The sequence below is a fragment of the Ambystoma mexicanum genome, chromosome 4q (genome assembly GCF_040938575.1).
Source record: "Ambystoma mexicanum isolate Mex_15411 chromosome 4q, UKY_AmexF1_1, whole genome shotgun sequence".
NCBI lineage: Eukaryota > Metazoa > Chordata > Amphibia > Caudata > Ambystomatidae > Ambystoma > Ambystoma mexicanum.
Window position 1 is genome coordinate 252,861,518 of NC_090928.1, and position 22,548 is coordinate 252,884,065.

General features: G+C 44.9%; 1 protein-coding gene across 5 annotated transcripts in view; it reads left to right on the forward strand.

Annotated features, from left to right (window-relative positions):
• NINL (ninein like) overlaps positions 1–22,548 on the forward strand; it is a 1,017,292-nt gene that overhangs the window by 195,605 nt on the left and 799,139 nt on the right. For all 5 annotated transcript variants that reach the window (XM_069607820.1, XM_069607817.1, XM_069607819.1 and 2 more), the window contains exon 2: positions 7,975–8,179. In XM_069607820.1, the coding sequence (XP_069463921.1) occupies positions 7,997–8,179 (183 nt within the window). In that variant the 5' untranslated portion in view covers positions 7,975–7,996. The remainder of the gene's footprint in view (positions 1–7,974; positions 8,180–22,548) is intronic.

Genomic DNA, 22,548 nt, shown 5'->3' on the forward strand with positions numbered 1-22,548 from the left:
GTATCTTCAGTATTCTAACTGTCTGCTCTTGACATTTGGCTTTGTGGTTGACTCTAACAATTGGTCAAGATCTAAGAATGCTCCTAGAATCCTTCTAAACCCTAATTACTTATCAGTAATCTGCATCACCACTTGGGCTTACCTCCTGAGAGATATAAAGTATATTTTCATAATAGCTTGGTCTGATCATTCCTTTGATCAAAGCAATACTGACTTAACATGGATTCATATCTAGCCAACTCCCCTCCCGATACTTGGCCTTAATTGCCTGACAATTGCTATCACTTCAATGAGTCCAGGAAAGCTTAAGGATTACTTCTTTGCCTTGGTGTGTAGGAAGGTACCAGTGCAACATTCCATTTTGAGGGGCAGGGGGCTGGGGCTGGCTCTGATCTTCCATTCATGAGATCCCTAAATTGTTTATTTTCCTCTACGGTGTTCTAGAATCTGACTTCCTTTTATGGTTACAGGGACTTCGACTGAAATCCCTCTGCCACTGCCACCCTTTTACAAATACAAGAGGTGTTCCCATCAGGAATTGTTCTGATAACTAAATCATAGATAAGTTTGCATCATAAGGCGCAGCATGGAAATTAATCCAATAATACAAGTGTTCTTAGTAGTTGGTGTCAGACCCCAAATCGGTAGAGGAGTCACTGCTACTATCTGAGAATGTGACTCTCTGCATTGTGGTGGTGTCATGGTGCATGCTCCCAAAACCCTGAAACTGGTGAGCCCATCCCGGACTCTGGCTTCCTTGGGGACTTCCCAGGCCCCAGCTAGGCTCACCGGGACTCATGGTAGGTGCTAAATACATGGGCCGTATACTTGGCTCTGAGAGGCTGAGCCATTCAGTACAGGGTGTGGCTTGGGACTTCTTTACCTGGAGGCAGGATACGGTTAAGGAGGGACTATTTTCCTGGGGCTACATGCAAGGCTTTTTAAACCGCACCCTGCAAACTGAACACGCTTCGCGTTATTCTGCACTCCTGCAGCGTAACACTCACCGGGTCAGCCCAGCTCTTGCTTCCCTTCTGCCACGCCCATCCAGATCCTAATTTCCATCGGCACCTGAAAAAAGAGAAGAACAGGAGTTAGAAACGCATTGAAGGCCCTACCTGCAGAACATCCTGATCTCATCTTCTTCTTACCCATGGACAGCCGCATCTGTAGAAGAGCAGAACTGAAGGTACCCTCTCGGGTAGCTACTCACCTGAATTCGGCCACCTCTAGGAACTCCATCGAGCAGTTCTTCAACATTCCAGCATCGCGCCGCATCTCAACCCGTCAAGCGGCTCTTCCATCTTCTTCTTGGAACTGCGCCGCACCTGCCGAACAGAAACGGACAAAGCAGGTTAGTCGCACACATCAAGGAAAGCTAAATACAGCGAACAATTAGCGCGCCCCGCACAGTGCTATACTTACCAGCTGGAATCCTGCTCATCATTGTCAGGAGAGTCATCCATCATCCGAAAGCCGCTTAAAGCCGCACCTGAAAGACAAGAACGAACATTAGATATCTCGAGCAGAAAGACTTAAGGCAGCTATTTCAAGGAGTTATTGGAATAGAGACTTACCTGCTTACTCCGGCCTTTCCACTTCAGCAATCCATCGGATCAGTGAAGTAACTAGATCCTGGAAAGACTGTGAAACCGTGCCCCTGCCAGAGTGTGCAGGACGGAGAGCTCGCCCATTAAAAAACCAAGACGAACATCTCCTGAGGCAAGAACGAAGGGAAGACGCGGGCTAGCACCCTCAGTTAAGCAGAGCGACACCAGTGCAGACATCCTTCGAGCACGCCCCCGTGGAGACAAGGCGAGCGTGACAAGTGCCACCTGCTCAGTTACAATCAAGGTTGGCTTTGTCAGTATAGTTAGCAGCAAGGCATGGGTAAATGACCTCCGCTTTGAAGTCTTGAGTATCACAGGCCAACTTCTTTGTTTTTTTAGTAAGAGTGGTTAGTTTAAATTCTTCAAATTGCTTTGTGGCTTCTCAAAGTTTGTCTTGGGCATTAATGATAAGTGTCATTGATAAAGGTTTGCTCGGCAGCATCCAGTTCTGCTTGGACAATTTCTCCAAGGCGTTGAGCTGTGGACCATTAAGTTGCGGCTACATTTTTTGGCAATGTAGCTGAAGTTGGTCTTATATTCCTGATCTTCTAGAAATAGACACAGCTCATTGCGTACTATTAGGCCAGTAGGAATAATATTTGCTTTAAGATATTCCTGCAGAAAATGGCTGTGAAGTTCTGTCTTGAAGGTTTTTTTTCTTGAGATTCAGCAGCTCAGCACTCGAGGAAGAGCTTGAGGTTGCTTGATTAGTGCCTGCTGGGTCAAAAAGGGAAGGCCCTCTGATAATTGCTCTGATCTCTTTGTTATAGCTAAGGGTGAAATTCTCTGCCATCTTACAACTATGATGGGTGAAATAGTGACAGAAGGTTGGAGCTTCATCGAAACCAAATTAGAATTTTTCTGTGTGCATGGAGCGTGTTAGGGTTGTGTGTGGTACTCTCAGACTCACATAGAATGCTAGTATGAACCCAAATTAAATGGAAAAAAGTAAGGTATCCCACATATAACATCAGGCGAAAGGGAAAGGTAATTCCTTTCAAATTTGCTCTTAGAATACCAAGGATTCGTTCACTTTTTTAATAAGGAACGTTTAGGTTTGGAAAGTTTTGACATTTTGTACTACCGCAAGACTGGCTTCAATCAAAACCATTATGTGATGGTTTCACAGTCTATTTGAATCCTGCTTGGAAAGGACTGGCAGGCCGACCCTAATCGGTTTTAATGACATTGGTGAAAGTGCATCCAGGGGTATCTGTGATCGAAGAAAGAGACCCCAATCCATTTGTTTGTGTTGTTTCTCTCTGCGGAAAGAAGCTTTTGGGGTGATGTAAAGCCAATAGTAATATTTAACGGTGAGAAAACCGAACTTCTGTTAATTGGATCCCTGGCCACCCTGGGTAAAGTGGACAAACAATACAGTTCCTTTACTATTGACAACATACCCATCAAGGTATCCCAAACGGTCCAGACCCTGGGTGTGTATTTGGACTCTAACCTTACTATCAACAGACAGGTCAATGCCATTGCCGCATCCTCATCATACCATTCCAAATTGATTAATGCAGCTAGACCCTTTCTATCTCAACAGAATTGCCTTACCATTGCAAGAGCAATAATTGGATCAAGATTGGATTACTGTAATGCCCATATTTGTAGGGACTTCTGGCAAAAATATCTCTAAACTTCAAATGTTACAAAATAATGCCCTTAGGGCTGTCACCAGCATCTCCAAAAGGAGCCACATCTCTGAGCTCTGAGCTTAGGAGGCAGGCTCACTGGCTTCCTGTTAAACAAAGGATTGTCTTTAAAACCTTTTCCCTCATGCATAAATGCATCCATGACCTGGTACCCCCCTATTTGGTCCAAAGAATAGCTAAGCCAACCTTAGCCAGGCCCATTAGACTGGCCTACACCAATAAAACCTGAGGATATCTCCCATACTAGTACCCGGGGATCTGTCGTCCAGGTATTGGATCCAGTTCCTGGTAGTGGACCAGTGGGGGAGGATCACGTGGGAAAGGGGTCTTCGGGTAGTGGAAGTGTGACAGAGGGTTGAGATGTGGTATCCCCTACCCTGTAACACCTTTTCCCCATCCTACCCTGTAGGATATTTAGAAGCTCCAGCTCCTCCCACCCCCCTTTTCCTGCACAAACACTTTCATACACTGTAACAGACAACCGACTAACACCAAAGTAGTTCACCCGACATGTCCCAACACACACGCCAGGCAGAGTCAGGCAAATGACAATCATGCACACCTGACAGCCCTTTACCTTCCCCACAGGGATAAAAGGCAGAGCACGAAAGTACACTTCGAGCAAGGCTGAACCCACGAGGAGACCGCTACACCAAACCGGCAGTTCAAATTGAGAAGAAAGGCGGTGAGACCTGGAAGGACGACAAAGGTGGAATTGCCCTTTCCCTTTTCAACTCCGACCCGCAAAGCCTCCGAAAGGGAAATCAGAGCGGGAGTTACAGTTGGTGTGCAGAGCAGCAGATGTCAATGGTACACAGGGGCCTCCCGCTTTAATGCAGGCAGAGAGGCAAGCTGGGTAACGTGGTACTATGCTTGACTCCAAAGAACAAAGAAGCCAACGGGTTCAGCACAGCCGGTGAGTCGGTGGAAACTGATGGCAAACTGAACTGTATGGAGCCCAAGGTTGCAAGTAGCAACATTTTGAATGCAAGGAATTTGCAAGAGGAAGAATCTGTGTTTGTGTTTGATCGTTAAAGAAAGCCCAGTTGAGGTCCAGGTGCAGAGGGGTCAGGTGCCATGTGGGCACTCATTGGAAAGGCTATGACCGGGACCTGTTTTGAAACTACAAGAACCAGAAGGTCCAAGGAGAGCTGCAAGGAAATGGTCAAAGTGGTCATACAGGGGTATAGCAAATTCCCCTGTACCGTCGAAAGTCTTTGAACGACAAACCAGGGAAAACCCAAGGGAAATGAATCCTGCATCATAAGAAAATAGAAGGAAATGTAAAGTTGGCAAGAGTGAACCCGACGGAGGATGCCGATGGAAGATGGCATAGCCTAAAAGTCCCAATGAACAATGTGTTGACAAAGGTTAACCTGACTGAGGGATTGTCCACTGTGAACTGTTCAAAAAGACATTAAGATTTGTGAATGCCAGAAGTGAAATTGAGTTGACAAAAGCTGTAGTGAATCGGACAGAGGGAAGCAAACATTTAAAAAGGGTCTGAGCCTGGAAGAGAGAGATCCAGGGCTGATCAGCCATCTCCCCGTGTAACAGAGGAATCTTTTTGAGAACAGGCAATACATGAATTGTATTAGAAATACATGAACTGTGTTAAAGAGAGGCTGTAGTAAGGATCCGAGCCCGGCGGAGGGAGATCCTGGGGGCGAAGAAAAATCGGCCGAGGTGCAAGATCACCACGAGAACCTTAGTCTGTTTGTCTTTTGTGAAACACTGCAAGCCTTCTAATGCAAGAGACTTTTGCAAGAAGGAGACTTGGCCTCTGAAGGTTTATGAGATCGTTGAACTGAACTGTGAACCTCGTGCTGACGAGGCCAAGGAGTGTGCTGTGCGTGAGAGTCCCCCAGCCTCACCATCCTGACATCTCATTTTGTGAACACTTTTCTTTTCTGGTGAACATTATCCCACACTCTTTTTTTTTAATTTAGTAGTAAGGATTGGCAATAGGTATTTTAGTATAGGCCCTTTTTATTTGACAAGACCCCACTAGGACTGCCTTATTATCATTTGATGGTCGTAGCTTGCTCCCATCGTAGATTTAGGTTTAGATTAGGCGTTTATCTTACCCATTGTAAAGTTCAATAAACACCCTTGAACTGTGATCACTTGTCTGTCTTTACTGTTCCCACCATGAGTTCCTTACAGGAGTCTCCATCAATTGCAGTATAAACCAGAAAGAATGGGTGCTGATATTAAGATCCAAATGTAAGAACCTGGGCACACAAGGTTTGGTGTTGCATACAAAATATGGGCAATTCACTATGGGCCCTGTAGTTAAATTTTACAAACAAAAGGTTGTCATGATTCTGACCTATGGACCAGAAGCGGCCCTGAATATGCCTTGGCAAATTTGAGACATTCTCAAGGTGGTCATTTGGAGGAGAGTACTCTACCTCCCTGGCAGTCTACAGATGGCAGCTTTTAGTTACAAATTTGGTTTGCAATCACTCCAATTGATCATTCTATTGAAATCCTTGGCCCTGTCCTGTAAATTTGTTACTCCCTCCTTTCTAAATTTTAAGAAATCGGAATAAATGTAAAAGTGATTGGCCTCTAGATAATTGGAAATTGACATGTACGCATTGGTTAATGTGTTTAAATTCCTCTCATGAGGTATTAATTACCAATCCAGACAAGATGAAGGAAAAGATCCTGAGACAGGAATGGATTAACCCGCAAGATTAAAGAAATACATATAGGCTATCACTGAATTTAACACAGGAAAGACAGCCAAATACAAAGGCAGTTGTTTTATTGCATAAGTTTCCATGTCCCTATTTTCGAGATCTTTTTTCGCGACTCCGTCTAAACATATTGCCTGCCAGAGAAGTGTTAAGTCTGCGCAGGCAAGCAGAGAAGACTGAGTCCTATTGCAGATTTTTATTTTAAAAAAAAAGGGAAATGATTGAATCCTTGAAACATCTGGTAGTAGAATGTAAAGGTTTAACATCTTGAAGATCCCGACACGTTGCCATTATTGGTAAAAATGTAAAAGCTTATCTGCGGAAGGGTGGTGGAATATGTTCATGTTGGGTGAACATTTACTATGATTATTGCAGTAATGAAATTCTTGGAAGAAATGATGGGATTCCGATGTCTTGTTTGAAATTTGAAATTGACTTTTATCCCTCGTGAATTGTCTCTTTTTTTTTTTTTTTTTTTAACTTCTATGTTGGTTTCATTGTGATAAAATGTACAAATTGAAGATATTCTGGATGGAATTTTAGTGTAGTTGATATATTGCAAAATGTGGATACACATGAAAGGTTTGAAATCAAACATTAAAACGTAGAGACAATGGGGGAAATGAGACAAGAATACACGTGCCTCATAAATTAGGTTGTATACCGCCAGTAAATCTGGCGGGATACCGCCAAACGGTAATACAGTTACCGGCACTTGGTCTGCTGGAATTACCATCAGATTCCATGGGCCGACAAGAGTAGGTTAATCCGCATTCCATGAAGTCCAATAGGACTTCATGGTGGGATTCCCGACATTACCGGCACTGGTATTACTGGCTGTTCTTTGCCAGTAGGGTGCCTGAATTGCCTCCAGCTCTTAGCTTGTAGTTTGCCGGCCCAGAAACATGCCAGTAAAGTTATTAGCAGCCCGTTCATTCCAGACTGGCAAACCTATAATGGCCCCCAATGTCTTACTTTTCCGCTATTCCGGATGTGCGGCTTTCCGATGCAGATCACTTATTTATTTATTTATTCATTTGTGGCAGTGTAACAGTGGGGCCCCATGAGGAGAGGCCCGTTCTGGGCCATAATGCAAATGTAAAGTATTGAACCAATCCCGTGCCTCTTGTGACGATCTACTTGCATTATTATTTCAGGCACAGTTGAATCTTTTTACAGGACTTCTATGTGGAGTCATGTGCACAGCAGTCTGGAGCCCATACTCTGCACCTACAACTTTTGCTTGAGCGCGCAGCTTCTCGTTTTGTGTCTGATGTAGGGAGGGCACAGATCTTGGATAAAAGCGAGTGGGCAGAGTCCCCCACACTACTGGTGGAGGGAAGACTGTCTTTTCTAGGCTAGCAAAGGGCGTTTGGGACGGAGTCCCATTAGGAGTGAGCTTGCGGAATCGAATACATGAAGCACCCGCTCATTCAGGCTGTAATTGTGAACAATCTGTCACTTTAAATATATATATTAGAACAATGCTTATCCAGTTCTACAGGTTTCACTTAGTGCAATTGGTACATACAGTACGGCATAAAAGAGTACAACATAGAAAACCTAAATGGCTATTGAGCAGCAGCAGAACCTTGTCCGTGGTCTTAATATTATGCAGTTCTAAAGAGGTTTAATTGGACATGTTTTAATCCTTCTATGAATGGAAGTGGGTGTTATAATATAATGCCTTCTCGAAGAAATACAACACATAAGGTGTAGTTAAGTCTTGCTAAATGTTTTAGGTTCTTTAATTGTACCCGCCTGGGCATGTGAATTCTAAGTACAGTTGAGAGGATAATTGTTTCTTGCCAGTGTTCGCTCTTGTAGTTGTACATTGAGAATAGGCGGGAAACTCCACACACCTGAGGGGGGGGGGGGGGGTACACTCGAGCCATGATCTAATCACATACTGTCCCAGGTTCCTTTTGTCACATGCATATATAGCCAAGCACCAGGGTTTGACTTGCTTTTTTGCCTTCCTTCCCTGTTGGCTCATACCAGGTAGGCTGCAGTATGCTGTGGGATGGACAAGGACGAAGAGAACAAATATGTCTCCCAGCTCAGCGAGGTCTTCAGCAGCTGCGATACCACTGGCACTGGGTACCTGGACAAGGACGAGCTGACCGAGCTGTGCCGCAAGCTTCACCTGGAGGCACAGCTGCCCATACTTCTTCAGACTCTCCTGGGAAATGACCACTTTGCACGGGTAAGTGGCATGAGTACCCATGGATTCTTGGGGGGAGGGAGAGAGATTTCAGTTTTTGTGTGGATCCCAAGCCATTAATTGTTACCAGGGCCCTACTGTTATATGCCACTGTCCCAGCAGCACCACGAGTGCCCAACTGTATATACATGACCATTGTCGCTTGTCGTTTGTAAATGGGTTGCGGGATGGAAGGAAACCCTTGGTTTTATCTGTTATCCTGCTTGCCAAATTGAAGAATGGGAAAGGGTAACCAAGACTCAAATGCCTTCAAGCCCACCTTTGTTACCTTGCATGACCCGCAGACGTGCAAGCGTCAAGCCCAGGGATTCCAATCCTAGACCCTCAAATCCACAAAACCCCTAGACTCCGAATACCACAGTCTCAGATGTCACTGTATGTCCCTAGTCTGGCTCAAATGCCCCATACCTGAGTGAACCCTGACCCTGCAAGCACTCCCACCATTGCCATTGTGTCATTCTTGGATATCCCCACTCTTAAATGCCCCAAGACTGGCATGCTCCATAGACATGCCATACCTCAGAAGGCTTTAGCCTCAGTAGCTCCCTTGCCCTGATTGCTGCCAATGCTGAGATAGGCCTCTGGCCCTGCACACTCCTAATCCTTAGATCCCCTCACAACCTCAAATACCCCATTAACCTTGGATGACCATCATCCCTGCATGCCCCTACACACCTTTGTGCTTTGGCCACCCCTGTGTGAATCCTGCCACTGACCTTGACACTACCAGTCTTCACACACCCCCTAGTTCTGCATGTCCCCCAGTCTTGTACACCTCAATGCCTGGCATGTCCATCATATCCTCCCCAGGCCTTCATGCCCGCTCAATTTTCCATTCCCTTCAACGCCTCCCAAGCCCCAGTGAAACAGCTGAGAGGAACCATTTTGCTCAAAGTATTGGGAAAGCATGTCAACCATATTACGACCACAGTGGTCCGAGGAGATGGGGCAACGGAGAGCAGCAATTCCACTGGTGTTTACCATATAGGACAGGGGCAGCTTGAGCCCAAGTAACTGCAGACCCAGCCCATTAATAATAATGATCATTTATCTTCTTATATAGCACTTCGCTCTTGTTCCTACTGCTTCCAAGCACTTTAATAACGAGTGTCATTATTACCTGATTCAATAGCACTCCATTTATCAACCATGGTAAGATGGTGGCCTGAGTCAGCCCTGCCATGGGATTCGGACCTGTGAATTGAAGGCTGCCTGCATGTGAAAGGCCAGTGCTTAACTAATGAGCTATCCACCTGGGCAATGATAGAAACACTTCAATGGCCATGGAACTTGGGGAATTGGGTGTTTGCATTTGGGTTTATGTAACACAAACCCAGCTAGGAAACAGCAGAGCACTGTAGGAGTAATTCGGGTTAATGGAGGTCGCTGGAAGGCAAGATTAGAGGTCATAGTAGTTTGGCTATCCCATAATACAGGGGTGGTATATACCTTGGAGTAGCAGGTCCTAAGGGACCCAGAGCAGCAGACTCTTTAGTTGCTTCCTTGACTGCAGGAGCATTGGAGGGTCCCGATTGTGATGGGATGGTGTACCACGAGGTTAGGGCGTAGCAACACTAGGCCTGTTTCATGATCTACTCTTTGCATGCCTGTTTAGTGTTGATCCTCAGAGTAGCTTGGCTCCTAGAGGAGCTTGTCCCACGTGAGCCTGCATTATGGTTAGGTAGGTTGGTGTGTGGGCAGTTGTTGCTTAAAACTATCCACTGTTTTTGTGAGGTTCCAGTCACAGGATAGACAGGATTGTGAATATTGGCTTGCGTCACATATGGATAGAATTATGAATATAAGCTTGCGTCACATCTAGATAGGATTGTGAATATTAGCCACTGCCACATTCAAATAGAACTGTGAATATGAGCCAGTGCCCCACTTGGATAGAATTGTGAATATTAGCCTGCGTCACATCTAGAAAGGATTGTGAATATTACCTTGCGTGTCATCTAGACAGAATTATGAATATTAGCTTTCATCGCATCTAGACAAGATTGGAAATAATAGTTTGTGTCACATCTAGGCAGGATTGTGAAAATTAGCCAGTGACACATTTAGAAAGAATTTGGAAATGAGCATATTTCACATCTAGATAGCGATGGCACTAACCAACCCACGCAAAATCTCACCTTTCTGCATTCACCTCTCAAACTCTGGCCAAACGCAACCACACCTCTAAAGCACACCAAACCACATGCACTTCACTACACCACAACAACAAAACAAATCACACTTAGCTTCGCACAACATAACACGACGGCTACCAACTGAAAAGCACACACAAACTCAGCAAGTGGTGATAACGGAACAGAAGCTGCCACCAGCCATCACTGCTCTCTTGAACTTTTCCCGCTCGGTCCTACTAACTCTCCCCAACCCCACTTTCCCTTTTAGATCTGCCAGAGCGTCAGGGGACCACTTCGGTGGTGATAGTGCGCAATACGATTGTCCTTTAACATTAACAGTAACACAGAACAGGCAGTTATGGCTGCTTTTGCAGTGTTCTCACGCTTGCAACTTTGTTACATATTTACAGACTCTTTCTAGAAAGTCAAATGAGGGCATAGTTCAAGTTCAGGGTGCAGGTTCCTGTGTTAAACTCCGGTTTCCTTACATCAGGCAACATCCATGTTCATTTCAGGCTACCGAGAGAGGGCTTTTGTAACTTTTCTGACACTCATTCGGTGGTGCTGTAAAGGGTGGAAGGGTGCGTCAATACTAAGTTTCACAACACACAGCAAAAATGAATATATTCCTTAATGAAAAATATATTAGCAGACCGAGAAGTACCAAATCCCTTCTGGCTTATTATAACTAATATTTAAGTGTGTGATTTCTCCATTGAAAGAGTCACATTTGCAGACTCTCTTGAGTATTTTGTGACAACACTTACTCTCCGGTCCAAAGCATTAAGGAAACACTGTGGTTGCAATACATGCTCTTAACGCATATCAAAGCTGCAAACGTCTGTGCTCTTACATTTTTTTTTTTTTTAACTTTGTGAACTTGAATGCTCGGCATTCCATGCCATTTCACTGCATCAGACATCACTAGAATCTCTGTTATAGGTGTTTTCTTTTTGTTTGGGATATTATGGGTTATGTACAGCAGACAGGGAAACCCACTGGTCAGAATACTCAAAGCAGAAGTGGCAAGTGCCATGCCTTCCCGCTTGAGGCTGCTGGCTTACGACAGTAAAATAACACTGCTACTAGTTCTTGAGGGTGGAATTGGGTTAGGCTACATGAATGGACAGGCGTCTGGGTTGTAGAAACGCCAGAAAAAGGCTTTAGGGATCATAATTGGATAGTTAGGGGGGTGGAGGGAATAGGAAAAATGTCTGCTTCTCTACTCTTGCTACAGCATCGTGGTTTTAGGGCACACAGTAATCGGACATACAATTGCATAAATCATCAGCAGGACTTTGCCCCCAGAATCTACAGCTGTGCCGTTTACATGATCAATTACAGGTGTCATTACTTTGACCAATTCCTTTAAATCCAAGAATATGATCATGCCCTCGAGGGCTCAGAGCACAATCATGTCTCTACCAGGATGCACTTCTGTTTCCTCAAAGGTGTTTTATTTTTGTCTGTTTGCTCTCTCTCCATTCTTTCATGGACCAACAGTTACATATTCTCACTGTAAACAAACAGGGCTGGGAGGATAGCTCGGGGGCAACGCGTTTGTCTTGGAAGCAAGACAACACAGAGCAGCACAGGTTTGAATCCTGGTCAGCGTGTTGCAAAAGATTAGTAACCCAACTTCACGCATAGTCTCTGGTGCCTCATGGGGCTTTACCTTGTAGAATATGTCTCTTTGAATGGCACTCGTAATCTGCAACTGTGTACTGTGATGAATCCAATCGCGTCACCATGGATTAGCCGGCGGTGACCTCCTTCCATGTGGCCAGGGGATGGCAGCTGCTACATGATCCCGATGCTTGGAGCGGTTATATGAGGCGGTTATATGAGGGAGGATCACATGGGAGGAGAAAACTACAAGGAGATGTTTTAACTTCCCTGGACAAGACTAAGTATTCCCCCCTTTTCCATAAGGAAGACCCTCTAATACCCGAGTCCTTAATGGCCTATTGTCATTCTGGTGAGGCCCCCACCTTTGACCCAAACACCCACAACTAACACAACACCCTTTTGTTTCTGATGTCCCTTTATGTGAAATCTGAGAAAAACCATCTAAGGGTGGACCTCCATTGACTCCAACTCCCATAATCACCCAGGTACTGAGCTGAGGAGGATGATGAGGGAGTTTGTGCAAAGTGACAGCTCGAAGTACAACATGCAGGCTGGCTGTTTTCAGTGCCTGAGACATTTAAAGATGGCAACCGCTCTATTGAATTGAGAAGTGCAGGAGAAGACGACGAACCCCAGGCTGAGGCTCTCAAATGCAAGGCACACGGACAGGTGTGGTGGAATGGAGAAGGCCGCCGGGACAGGAGAAATGCTGTGCCCTAGCAAGAAGGGCGTAGAGACGCTGAGACCCACGCAGGAGCTCTTGGATATTGGCCTGCTCAAAGAGACAACAGTTTCCTGTCCGAGCTGAAAAGGAAAGCTGGCGTGTGACCGCAGAGCCATGCAGGATTTTGGAAGAACGTCCGGCCACTCCAAGTGGAAAGCAGGTGAAGGAATCACACCACAGAATCTGAGACGCTGGAAGGAACCGGTGAGTATGCCCAAAGCAGCTGGGGACCCTGTGGTGTTCTGACGAGTGCGCCAACAAATGTTTGAATGGTACAACATTGCTGATGCAGAAAATACCCAAAGTTTGTTTGAATGCAGACAAGGCAAAGTACAAAGGCAAACCCCAATCAAGTACAGATGCACGAGATGCCAGTGTGGGGGAAAGGTTTGAGCAAATGTTACCATAGACGGATGTTCCAAGCACCTCACGGTATATGCTATTGTGGTATTGCCAAGAACTGTAAAATGCATGAACAGCCCTGGCAGGCGAGTACACCAGGCAGCTGAAATAATGTAAAGATTCCTGGTACGGGGGTATACCAGGTGATCTACAAAGTAACAAGAAATTCTACAGAAAGATTGTTAACCTATTGCTTAAACAAGAACTTTTTGAGTCCAGTGAACACACAAAGGAACTGTTAGCTAAAGAGACATTTTTGCCATTTTATTTAAGAATCCAGGGGAAGGGGATCACCCTCTGAATCCAAGGGTCTTTACCTTGGAAACAATTTTCGTTGGAGGCATTTCATACTTTTGGTTTTGAACATTTTTACCAACATCAAGTTAAAGACATTTCCTTGCACCCTTTTGTTGTTTTGTTTATAGTGTGAGGGTCAGGATAGGACATTTTGGGTACAAGAGCAGCTTTTCAGTTACTGACATCCTGACCCAGACAGATCCTTTGTTTTTGGTTTCTAGGTTGTGACGTTCCACTTTAAAATGGGGCCAGAGAGGCATTTTCCCAACCCATTTTTATTTAATGTCTTTAACCAAAAACATGACAACTTTGTGTCTGGCTTTCATTTCTGGCTCCTCGCAATACACAATCAAATTCAGTATTGCCCTCTTGAATAATTAGTAATCCTGTTCATGTGCAGTGTGCAACCCAATGAGGAACTGCATAGTAATACACCAAGAATGCTAAGAATGCTTGCAAACCTACATATTTGTGACCAGCAAGACGGGTTAATAACTAAACCTGCCATTGCTAAAAAGCATTGCTTCTCGCCACCATTACTGCCTCTGACTTCTCTGGTTATTAGTGTTAGGGTGTGTCTTCATTGCCCTGCCTTTACTGCTGTTCTGTAGATCCCATAGTAATAACTAGCAAAACAGCAACGGCCAGGCTTCCATTTATCCATTGCCCAAGCCCAGTATGGCTGCTGAACCTGCTTGCCATATTGGAAACGGTAGTTTATTAGGAGAGAAGCCTTCCCCATATAGTTTTATTTTTTCTGAAGGTGGCGTTCCAAAGATGTCCATTTTCCTTGCTCCCCAACAATGTGCAAACCCCTATAATATGGCTTCTTGTTTTATATGTGCCTCATGGGATTAGCACTGTGAGAAATCAGAAGGCATCTAACCCACTTGTCCCCGGGGATCGCTCTCTCAGGTGGCCAGGGCATGGCCATCGCATTTGGATGCAGGCCCTGGGGGTGGACCAGTGTCGGAGGATCACCTGGGTGAGGGTTTTTTGGGGAGTGGGCCACCGGATGGAGAGATGCGGTATCCCCCCTGTAACACCTTCACCCCATACTACCAGGTAGGATACCTGGGAACCGTACCTCTACCCCCTTTCCCTACATGAACACGTTCACACAGACAACCCGCTCTGGGAGAAAAGACTCTTACCCAAGCAATGCATCTGACATGTCCCAATACTATGGTCAGGCAAAGTCAGGCAATTACTTTAGACAACTCACACCTGACTTCCATTAAGCTTTCCCACATGGATAAAAGACGAAGCACGGGAGCATTCTCTGAGAGAGACAAAGTACATGGAGGAGTAGTATTTTCCAGGCAACAGCTGAGTCAGTGGAGAAATACAGGAGATCGAGAAGTGAAAACGAGGAGGAGTGAAAACGAGGAGGAAAAGGCCCTTGACCCTTTCGGCGAGAAAGTGTTCTTCTCCAGAGGATTTCAAAGCCATTTGTATGAAGCAGGGAACTACAACTGAAGACTCCTGCATTGTGTGTCAAAGGTACCCGGGCCCCTCCTACAGGACTGACCGAGTCGGGGAGGAGCAGAAGCCGCTGTGGTATCGTCCTTGGCGCCAGGATCAAAGAAATCAACACAGCTGGTGAGTTGGGGAAACCAATGCCAGACCGGACTGTGTTGAAGCAAAGGTTACACGCGGCAACATTGTATACAGAGAGGTGAACCTTGGCGTGTGTGATGAAAGACAAGAGTAAAGCTTAATTATCGATGAATGAACTTTAATGCAAATTGCTGTAGTAAAGTCCCAGACAACAGTGATCCTGCACTGCAAAGGTGCTCAGTCGAAAGTCTCTAGTGGGTGGGGGCGACGGGGTAAGCCAAGGAGAAGTGGCAGGAATCAAAGGAAAGTAAATTGGAGGAAATTGTGAAGCAGGAAAATCGAAATGGTCATGCAAGGGTCTATGGCAAAATCCTTTGCACAATCGAAAGTCTTCGATTCCATGAGAATAACAGAAAAGTAATAGTGTGCGGCCCGAACCTGATGGAGGGAGACCAATGACGAAAGTGTATAAAGGGGGTCCAATGTTTAAGGGAGACCGTTGTGAACTGGAAAAGGAGATCCGAGACTGACTGAGGGGGACCCGGGCTGAACAGTACACCCAAAGACTTTGTGAAGGAAGAAATCTTGAAGAGACGAGAACTGTGATATTTTGTTTGTTACTTCAGACATACTGCGAATAAGAGACTTTTGAAGGGAAAGAGACTTTGGCTCCAAACACCCAGATATTTGTATCCTGAACTGCATCCTCAGGCTGGAGAAGCTGGAGTCTGTGCTGAGCTTGAGTGTGCCACCTTGCCCCGTGCTGAAAACTTGGGGAAGGGAAGCAAATTATCTAGCTGTCCTGACGTATTGTTTTTTGAACACTTTTTCTTTTGGATACATCATTTTCCCCCCACCATTTGTATTTAGAAGTAAGGATTGGCAATAGGTTTATTAGTATAGGCTCTTTCTATTTTGACAAGACTCCTCTAGGACTGTTTATACTTTGATGGTTGTAGCTTGCTCCCATCCTTAGATTTAGGGTTAGATAGGCATTGATCCAACCCATTGAAGTTCAATAAACACCCTTGAACTGTGATCACTTGTCTGTCTTCACTGTTTGATACCATGCCTTCCTTACAACACTTCCTGACATCGCTGAACTGCCATAGCATTTGCAAGAATAGTCTTTCACCTACTGGTTAGGAGTCTGCTTCTTGTTCTTCCACCAATGGTGCACACGATCTGAGGTAGTATGCCAGAAATGCAGGGCTTTCCAAGCAAAACAATGGTTTATAAACATTTCGGCTCAATATTCTATTAAATGAAATCGGAGAAAACCTTAAACATATCACTTTGAAATAAGGAGGTTAATCTGGTTCACATTCTTGTTCCATTCATCAGATTTTGCATTTTCTGGGGATGGGGTACAGCAATGGAAATAGATCATATTAAGGTATACCCTGCACGTCCACTGTTGTACATTCTCTGTTCTTGCCTATACAGTATAGGCAAGGACAGAGTTAGTAAATGTAAAACTGTGGACATGCTACAATACAAGTAACATATATATTTTTTTTAAATGCCCTTGTCTGGAGGTATGATGTGTCATTTAATATCATAGAGCATTCCTTTTTTCTCTTGGGGAAAGTGGTTACTCATCACACAATGCAAAATGTGAATTAGCTTAACAGGCATTGCAGCAAAACATTTAATGTCACAAAGTAACACCTCCATGTGGTGGATTCACAAAACACAAAGCAACCAACAAAATCCAAGATTGCTTGTCTAGTTTTTATATCCCCAAATATTCCCCTTTTATGTGACCTACGTCCTAGAGCAGAACCAGAAGAGAAAAGGGACTGAGTTAGAAACCCGAGAGCTGGTAGAATGCATTTGAAAACAAGGGACAGAACAGAAAGCTTGGACTGAACATGAGTCGATGAAGGAAAGGATAGCTGGAAGGGAAGCAGTCATTGTCTGGACCTGGAGGAGGAAGCATCCACCTGCTTGCACTAAGCCACTGACTCTCAGTACATGACTGTAATACGGGGATGCTGGTGCCTGAAGAAACTCTTGAGAATATTGAAAGTGCATAGTGCCCGAGAAGGGTGCTGAGAACCCTGAATAAGTCCCTACTGTTCCTGAGTGTGGTCCTGAGAACCCTCAAAAGCACCTAGAACCTGGAATGGGCATTGTGAAACCTGAACAAGTGCCTAGAGCCTGAACGAGTGCTTTTGAAACCCAAATCCACCACCATATCCAATAAGCAACCGCCGGCATTAAAGATGGAGACATGATTTATTTCTGTACTGATATTTTGGGTCCTAAATAATGCACCTTTTCTTTACATTAATTAAATCAGTGGATTGCACATGTATTGTACTAGCGCTGAACCTGCTGGGAGATGCTTTTTCAAAATTTGTGAGGAGCGTGTTGGACTCTCAGCGAACCTCTGGGGGAAGCTACTAACTGTATATGGTCGCACAGAATGAGAAAAGGCCAACAGATATTGGCTTTCTGGATTTTTACAGATGGAGAATAATGCGCAGCATAAATAGACTATGGTGAAACATGTAGCTAACTGGGGAATACATGAAAATATGCTAACTGGATTCAAAACTATTGGAAATGTGGGTAAAACTACATTTTTCTACTGCTCACAAATCTTGTACAAATCTGAATACATTGCTTCCTGGTTTCTTAAAGGATACAATGGGAGTGTTGCATGGGCTGGTTGTGGGGATGGGTATCCCTTGCACCAGTAATGATAATCACTGAAATACCTGCTTCCACTTCTGGCTTTAATTGATATTGAGGCTTTCCTGGTAAAGTCTTTGTGCTGTCCATTTGAATGTACACCCGCTATGCAATACGTATCCGTCCTACCGTATTCACATTTTGTGACCACAACGTTTGGGGTACCTTTGATAGCAATGGTTGTAGGTCTGTCTATTTTTCCATCTGCCTCACCCCTCTTCCCTTATAGGCTGTTCTGCTTGCAACATCACTATTAAAACGGAGTCAGTTTTCCCTTTCCATGGCGGCCATCGGGAGCGCATGCGCTGGGATCACTCTTATGTTCATGTGGGATATTTAGGAAAACTCCATCTGGGGCAAACAATAAATGGCACACTTCAATTTACACAGATGTTCTCTTCCCAATGCATTTACTGGTGACATTGGGATCCAGAGAAATGCATGCTGATCTGAGATTGGATGCATGGACAATGTTGGGGGTTCAGTCACATAATTAATAACTGGATTATTAGTAGTACCTAACACTCAATTTCAGATGAAAGTCGAACATTTGGAAAATCTTTACATTTGATTGCTGATCAATTTGCTCCTGTGTCTATTCCCATTTCTCTCACATCTGGCAAAGGTAATTGCGACCTTAACAAATGCCCAATCTAAAGAGGAGCACATAAAATGGCCCTTTAAATCGGCTTCTAAGATGGGCGGCAATGGCAGGTTTTGCCATATGTTTGTGTGCAGTGCTTCTTTGGCAATAGTTCAGCATGCAGTTAATAGCCAGTTTTAGGGCCATGGCACTCCTTTGCAATGTGGCAATAAGACCCGAGGCGGCGGGCCAATACCGCCCAAGGTAGTGCCCGGGACCGTAGTTATAGGGCCGAGCGTAGCGAGGTACTAATTCATTTTTTTTTCTGTTCCGAAACGTTTCGGAACAGAAAAAAAAAAAAACAAGAAAAGAAAGGGAAAACTGAGTCAGTTTTCCCTTTCCATGGCGGCCATCGGGAGCGCATGCTCTGGGAACACAAGTGTTCCCAGCGCCTCCGCTCCCGAAAAAGGATTTTAAAAAAAGGTAAGTGGGGTTGGCAGGGCGGGAGAGGGGAAAAAAAACAAAAATGTACCTGCGTCCCCGGCGGGGGACGAGGGAAGCCCCCAGCCGTGTGGAGGCGCAGAGCGGGGATGGCCCCGCTCCGAGTCTCCAAACAGCTGGAGGCTTCCCTCGTCCCCCGTTGGGGACACAGGAACAAGAAGTTAAGTTGGGGGGGGGGGGCGGTGGGAGGGAAGGGAATAAAAAAAAAAGACTTACCCGAGTCCCCGGCGGGGGGCGAAGGCAGCCTCTCAGCCGCAGGGAGGCTCGGAGCAGGGATGGCCTCCGTTTCGAGCCTCCTCATTAGCTGAGGGGCTGCCACGCCCCTCGCCGGGAACAGAGTAGCCGGCACGCACGGCGTAACGGGGAATACCATGTGGTATGGCTCACAAATGAGCCAATCACCACACAGTATTCCCTTTGCGCCGCGCGTGCCGGGTACTAATGACGAATAACAGTGTACAGAAATTAAAGGTTAATTCTTTCGAAAATTGGCTTGGATACTCACTCTGTCTTCTGGTGAAGGACAATCCATAACACATTTCTCAAATACCTTCATTTTTCATTGCACCAGCAGCAGTATCTTCCTGTTGCCTCTCCTTCATGCCACTGATGCTGAAATGTAAACCTTTAGTACAGTATTTGTGACACGTTTTGTGGAACTCCTCAAATCCTTGTTTGTCAAAATTCTTTAAGCCCTTCAAAGCTCTGGTCAGCCCCTTGTCGCATACAATCATCACAAGGGATGTATGAGGCAGTGATCCAGGTTCCACCGCACACTACTGCTCCTCGCTCAGTGGTGGATGTATGCCACCATAATAGTGTATATTTGCTTCTCAATCCTATTCGTTGGCAGTGGTGCAGAAGGGACTGCCAATTTCCGACCAGTATTTATTTGAATTAATGGCAATTGGTAGAACTCCGCCAGAGATGATTTCATCTGGACTATGACCAGTTTCCCAGTTCTTTACATCCTTTTTCCCCCTGTAACAGTGATTTGCTTGGCCACTGACCTAGATACCTGCCAATTGTCAGATTCATGCCTGATCTGTAGGAACCTCTCTTCCATGACTTTGGCTATGTTCACTTGTATGTTGGTGGCTACCAGTGCAACTTCTAGACCTCTGGATGGAATAATCTCTTCAAAACTATGCTCCTCAGTCACAACAGAGGAAGTACATTCTGTTACTTGAACCACTACAGAGCTAAGCATTCCTCTAGTGCAGAAATCCTGGAAATGAATGCATTATTTTGCACTTAATCAAGGGCTGTGTAACGGACCATTACCTACCAACCAAAGCCTTTTTCGTAAGAGTGCATTGCCCATTGCTGCCTGCTCTTGTCAACTCTATTGCATTGAAGAGGTATTTCCTCTGGTTTCTGACATAAACATGAACTATAATCCCATAAATTCACAGAAGGTGAACATTTTGTTGAAAGTTACACCACTAAACAGCCGTGCACATGAGCTAAGCAGGTTACCCACTGCAACGTTACCAACAGAGGTTGGAGATTAGGTAGACTGAGAAAAGCTGCTGGTTTTTTTTCCTTTCCTTTCTACATGGGTACCCTTAATTTTTAAGTTGATTCTAATTACATTTAGTTTGCAAAGGTAGCGGGCGCCCCTCTCTCGACAGAACAAGGCCTGATAACCTGTTCAGTGGTTATTAACCACTTGAGAGTTCGCAGCCACTGCTTTTACTCACTGTGCCTTTCACAGATGGGAAATATCCATTTGCATATCAGTCTTTGTCCTGCCCAGGGGCAGTCCAGCACCGAAATGCAATGGCAATTCCAACCTGAACGAGAGTACCACCAGCAACCCCATACACGTGTTTCACCCTTGTTGGGGATCATCAGTGAGGTGAAGCTGATGCCTCTCTAAGCACAGTGAGAGGGCGCCCCTCTCTCGACAGAACAAGGCCTGATAACCTCACTTATTTTTTTATAGGCCTGTGTCGGAAAAGAATAAACTAAGAAATAAACTGCTGCTGGAAAAAGCTTCGTTTTGTTTTCTAAAACGTTTTACTGCCTGCACAGCATTGCGAGCTACATATAGCTCTTGCTGGAGAAATCTGCATTTTTTTTCCGCTTCCTGGAGGAGGCGGAGCTAGCCCGTAGCACGTGACGGATCACGTGACTTCACAGGACCATTTCAGGAGCCGTGTGTTACCCTCGCGGCGATAAGCCCGGCAGCGAAAAGGGCGCTGCACTTCTGTTAGGCTGTTGGGCGGTTGAAGGGTGAATGGACAAAGATAAAACCATCACGCATCTCTGCTTCGGTCGGCAGTGCAAGAGTGTGGTGAGTACCTAGTTGTCCGTGCTCTACATCGCACAGAAGCCACTTGTGGCCATTATATCTGTTCCTGATTGCCTGTGCATTGTAAAAATGAAACGAGGCTTCAACTCACTAAAAACAGGAATGCCTCCTGCTACTGCTGCTCTGTTTACGAATAGCATTCATGCCGTGCCAAACGTGGCTGCGGAAACTTTGAGCAAAACGAGATTGAGTTCAACTCCTCGTGTGAGGACTCAAAAAGCGATGTCCAAAAGTAAAGCTGTGTTATCCGATGGGATGGACATTCGAACTTTTTGTTCTAAACCCACTTATGTGATTCCCTGTGATTCTAATAACAGGGATAACACTGTGAAAGCAAACGACTGTTTGGTTGAACCTATTGCAGCTACAAAAAAGGACTCTCCACATGGACAACAAAATAAGGACAGTGTAATGGAGGATGTTTTGACGGGAGATGTCGCAAAAGCTGTCTCTTCAACTGAACCTATAGTAAAGTTTGCCAAAGAAAATGTCTCCCTTACAGATAGCATTTTGCTTAATAATGTACTGACTGGTGCCAGTGTGCCGTGTGATAAGATAGCTTATAGTCCTGTTATATCTATAAGTGATGCATCAAACTTTAAGACATTTATTTCGGATGAGGGCGAGGTACCAGTAATTGATCTTGACATAAACGCCTCTGGTTTACTAAATCACACTCTATCTGAAAATCTTTCCAAATCCCCCATCTTGTTTACGAACATCAGTGTGTCAAATTCTGTAGCGAACCTATCCTTTTTAGCTCCAACTCCACGGAAAGTACCCTCACACAATATGCCAGAGCTTGGATGGCCAGAATCACAGAGTGTAAACATAGGATTTGCGCTTACCTCTTTGAATACGGCTATCATAGCGTTAGCAAAGCTGTTTGAAGTTTTAGTCACAAAAGCCGATGCACACTCAGATCAATTAAATCAGCTATTAGCTGAACAACTTGTACATTCTAACAAATTGATTGGTTTAGGGCATGCTGACTTCATTTCTAAAAAAAAGAAGTCTGTAATGTCTCAAACCTCGGCTCAAGTGTCATGTAATCTTCAACAAACATATCAACCCATACCAAGCTTTCCAGCACCTATAGTTGACCCTTCTATTCCCATAATCCAAACTTTAGCTAAACAGCAAAAAAAAACACCATACCCATTGTTTGATGTTAACACAAGTTTAGCTGATCAAGTGAAAACAGGGCTGAATAAAGCTGTTTCTCAACCAAAAAAGACAAAAAACATCAAAACTGTGACTCAATGTGCTTCACAAATTAAATCTTTTGTGAAGAACCTGTCTATACCAGCTGCAACCACTTTGGCTGCCGCTAAGGTAATATCAAAGAAATATGCTCTTCAGGCACAGTCAAAGAAAGCGAGATCAAATCCGGTGGTAGTTCCCCCGGTTGTAGACCATAGTCCCCTAAATGAGCTGATACGTGTGGCTACTGACGTGTCTAAAAATAACTCCAAAAATCGGACACCCAGTGATTTTACTCTT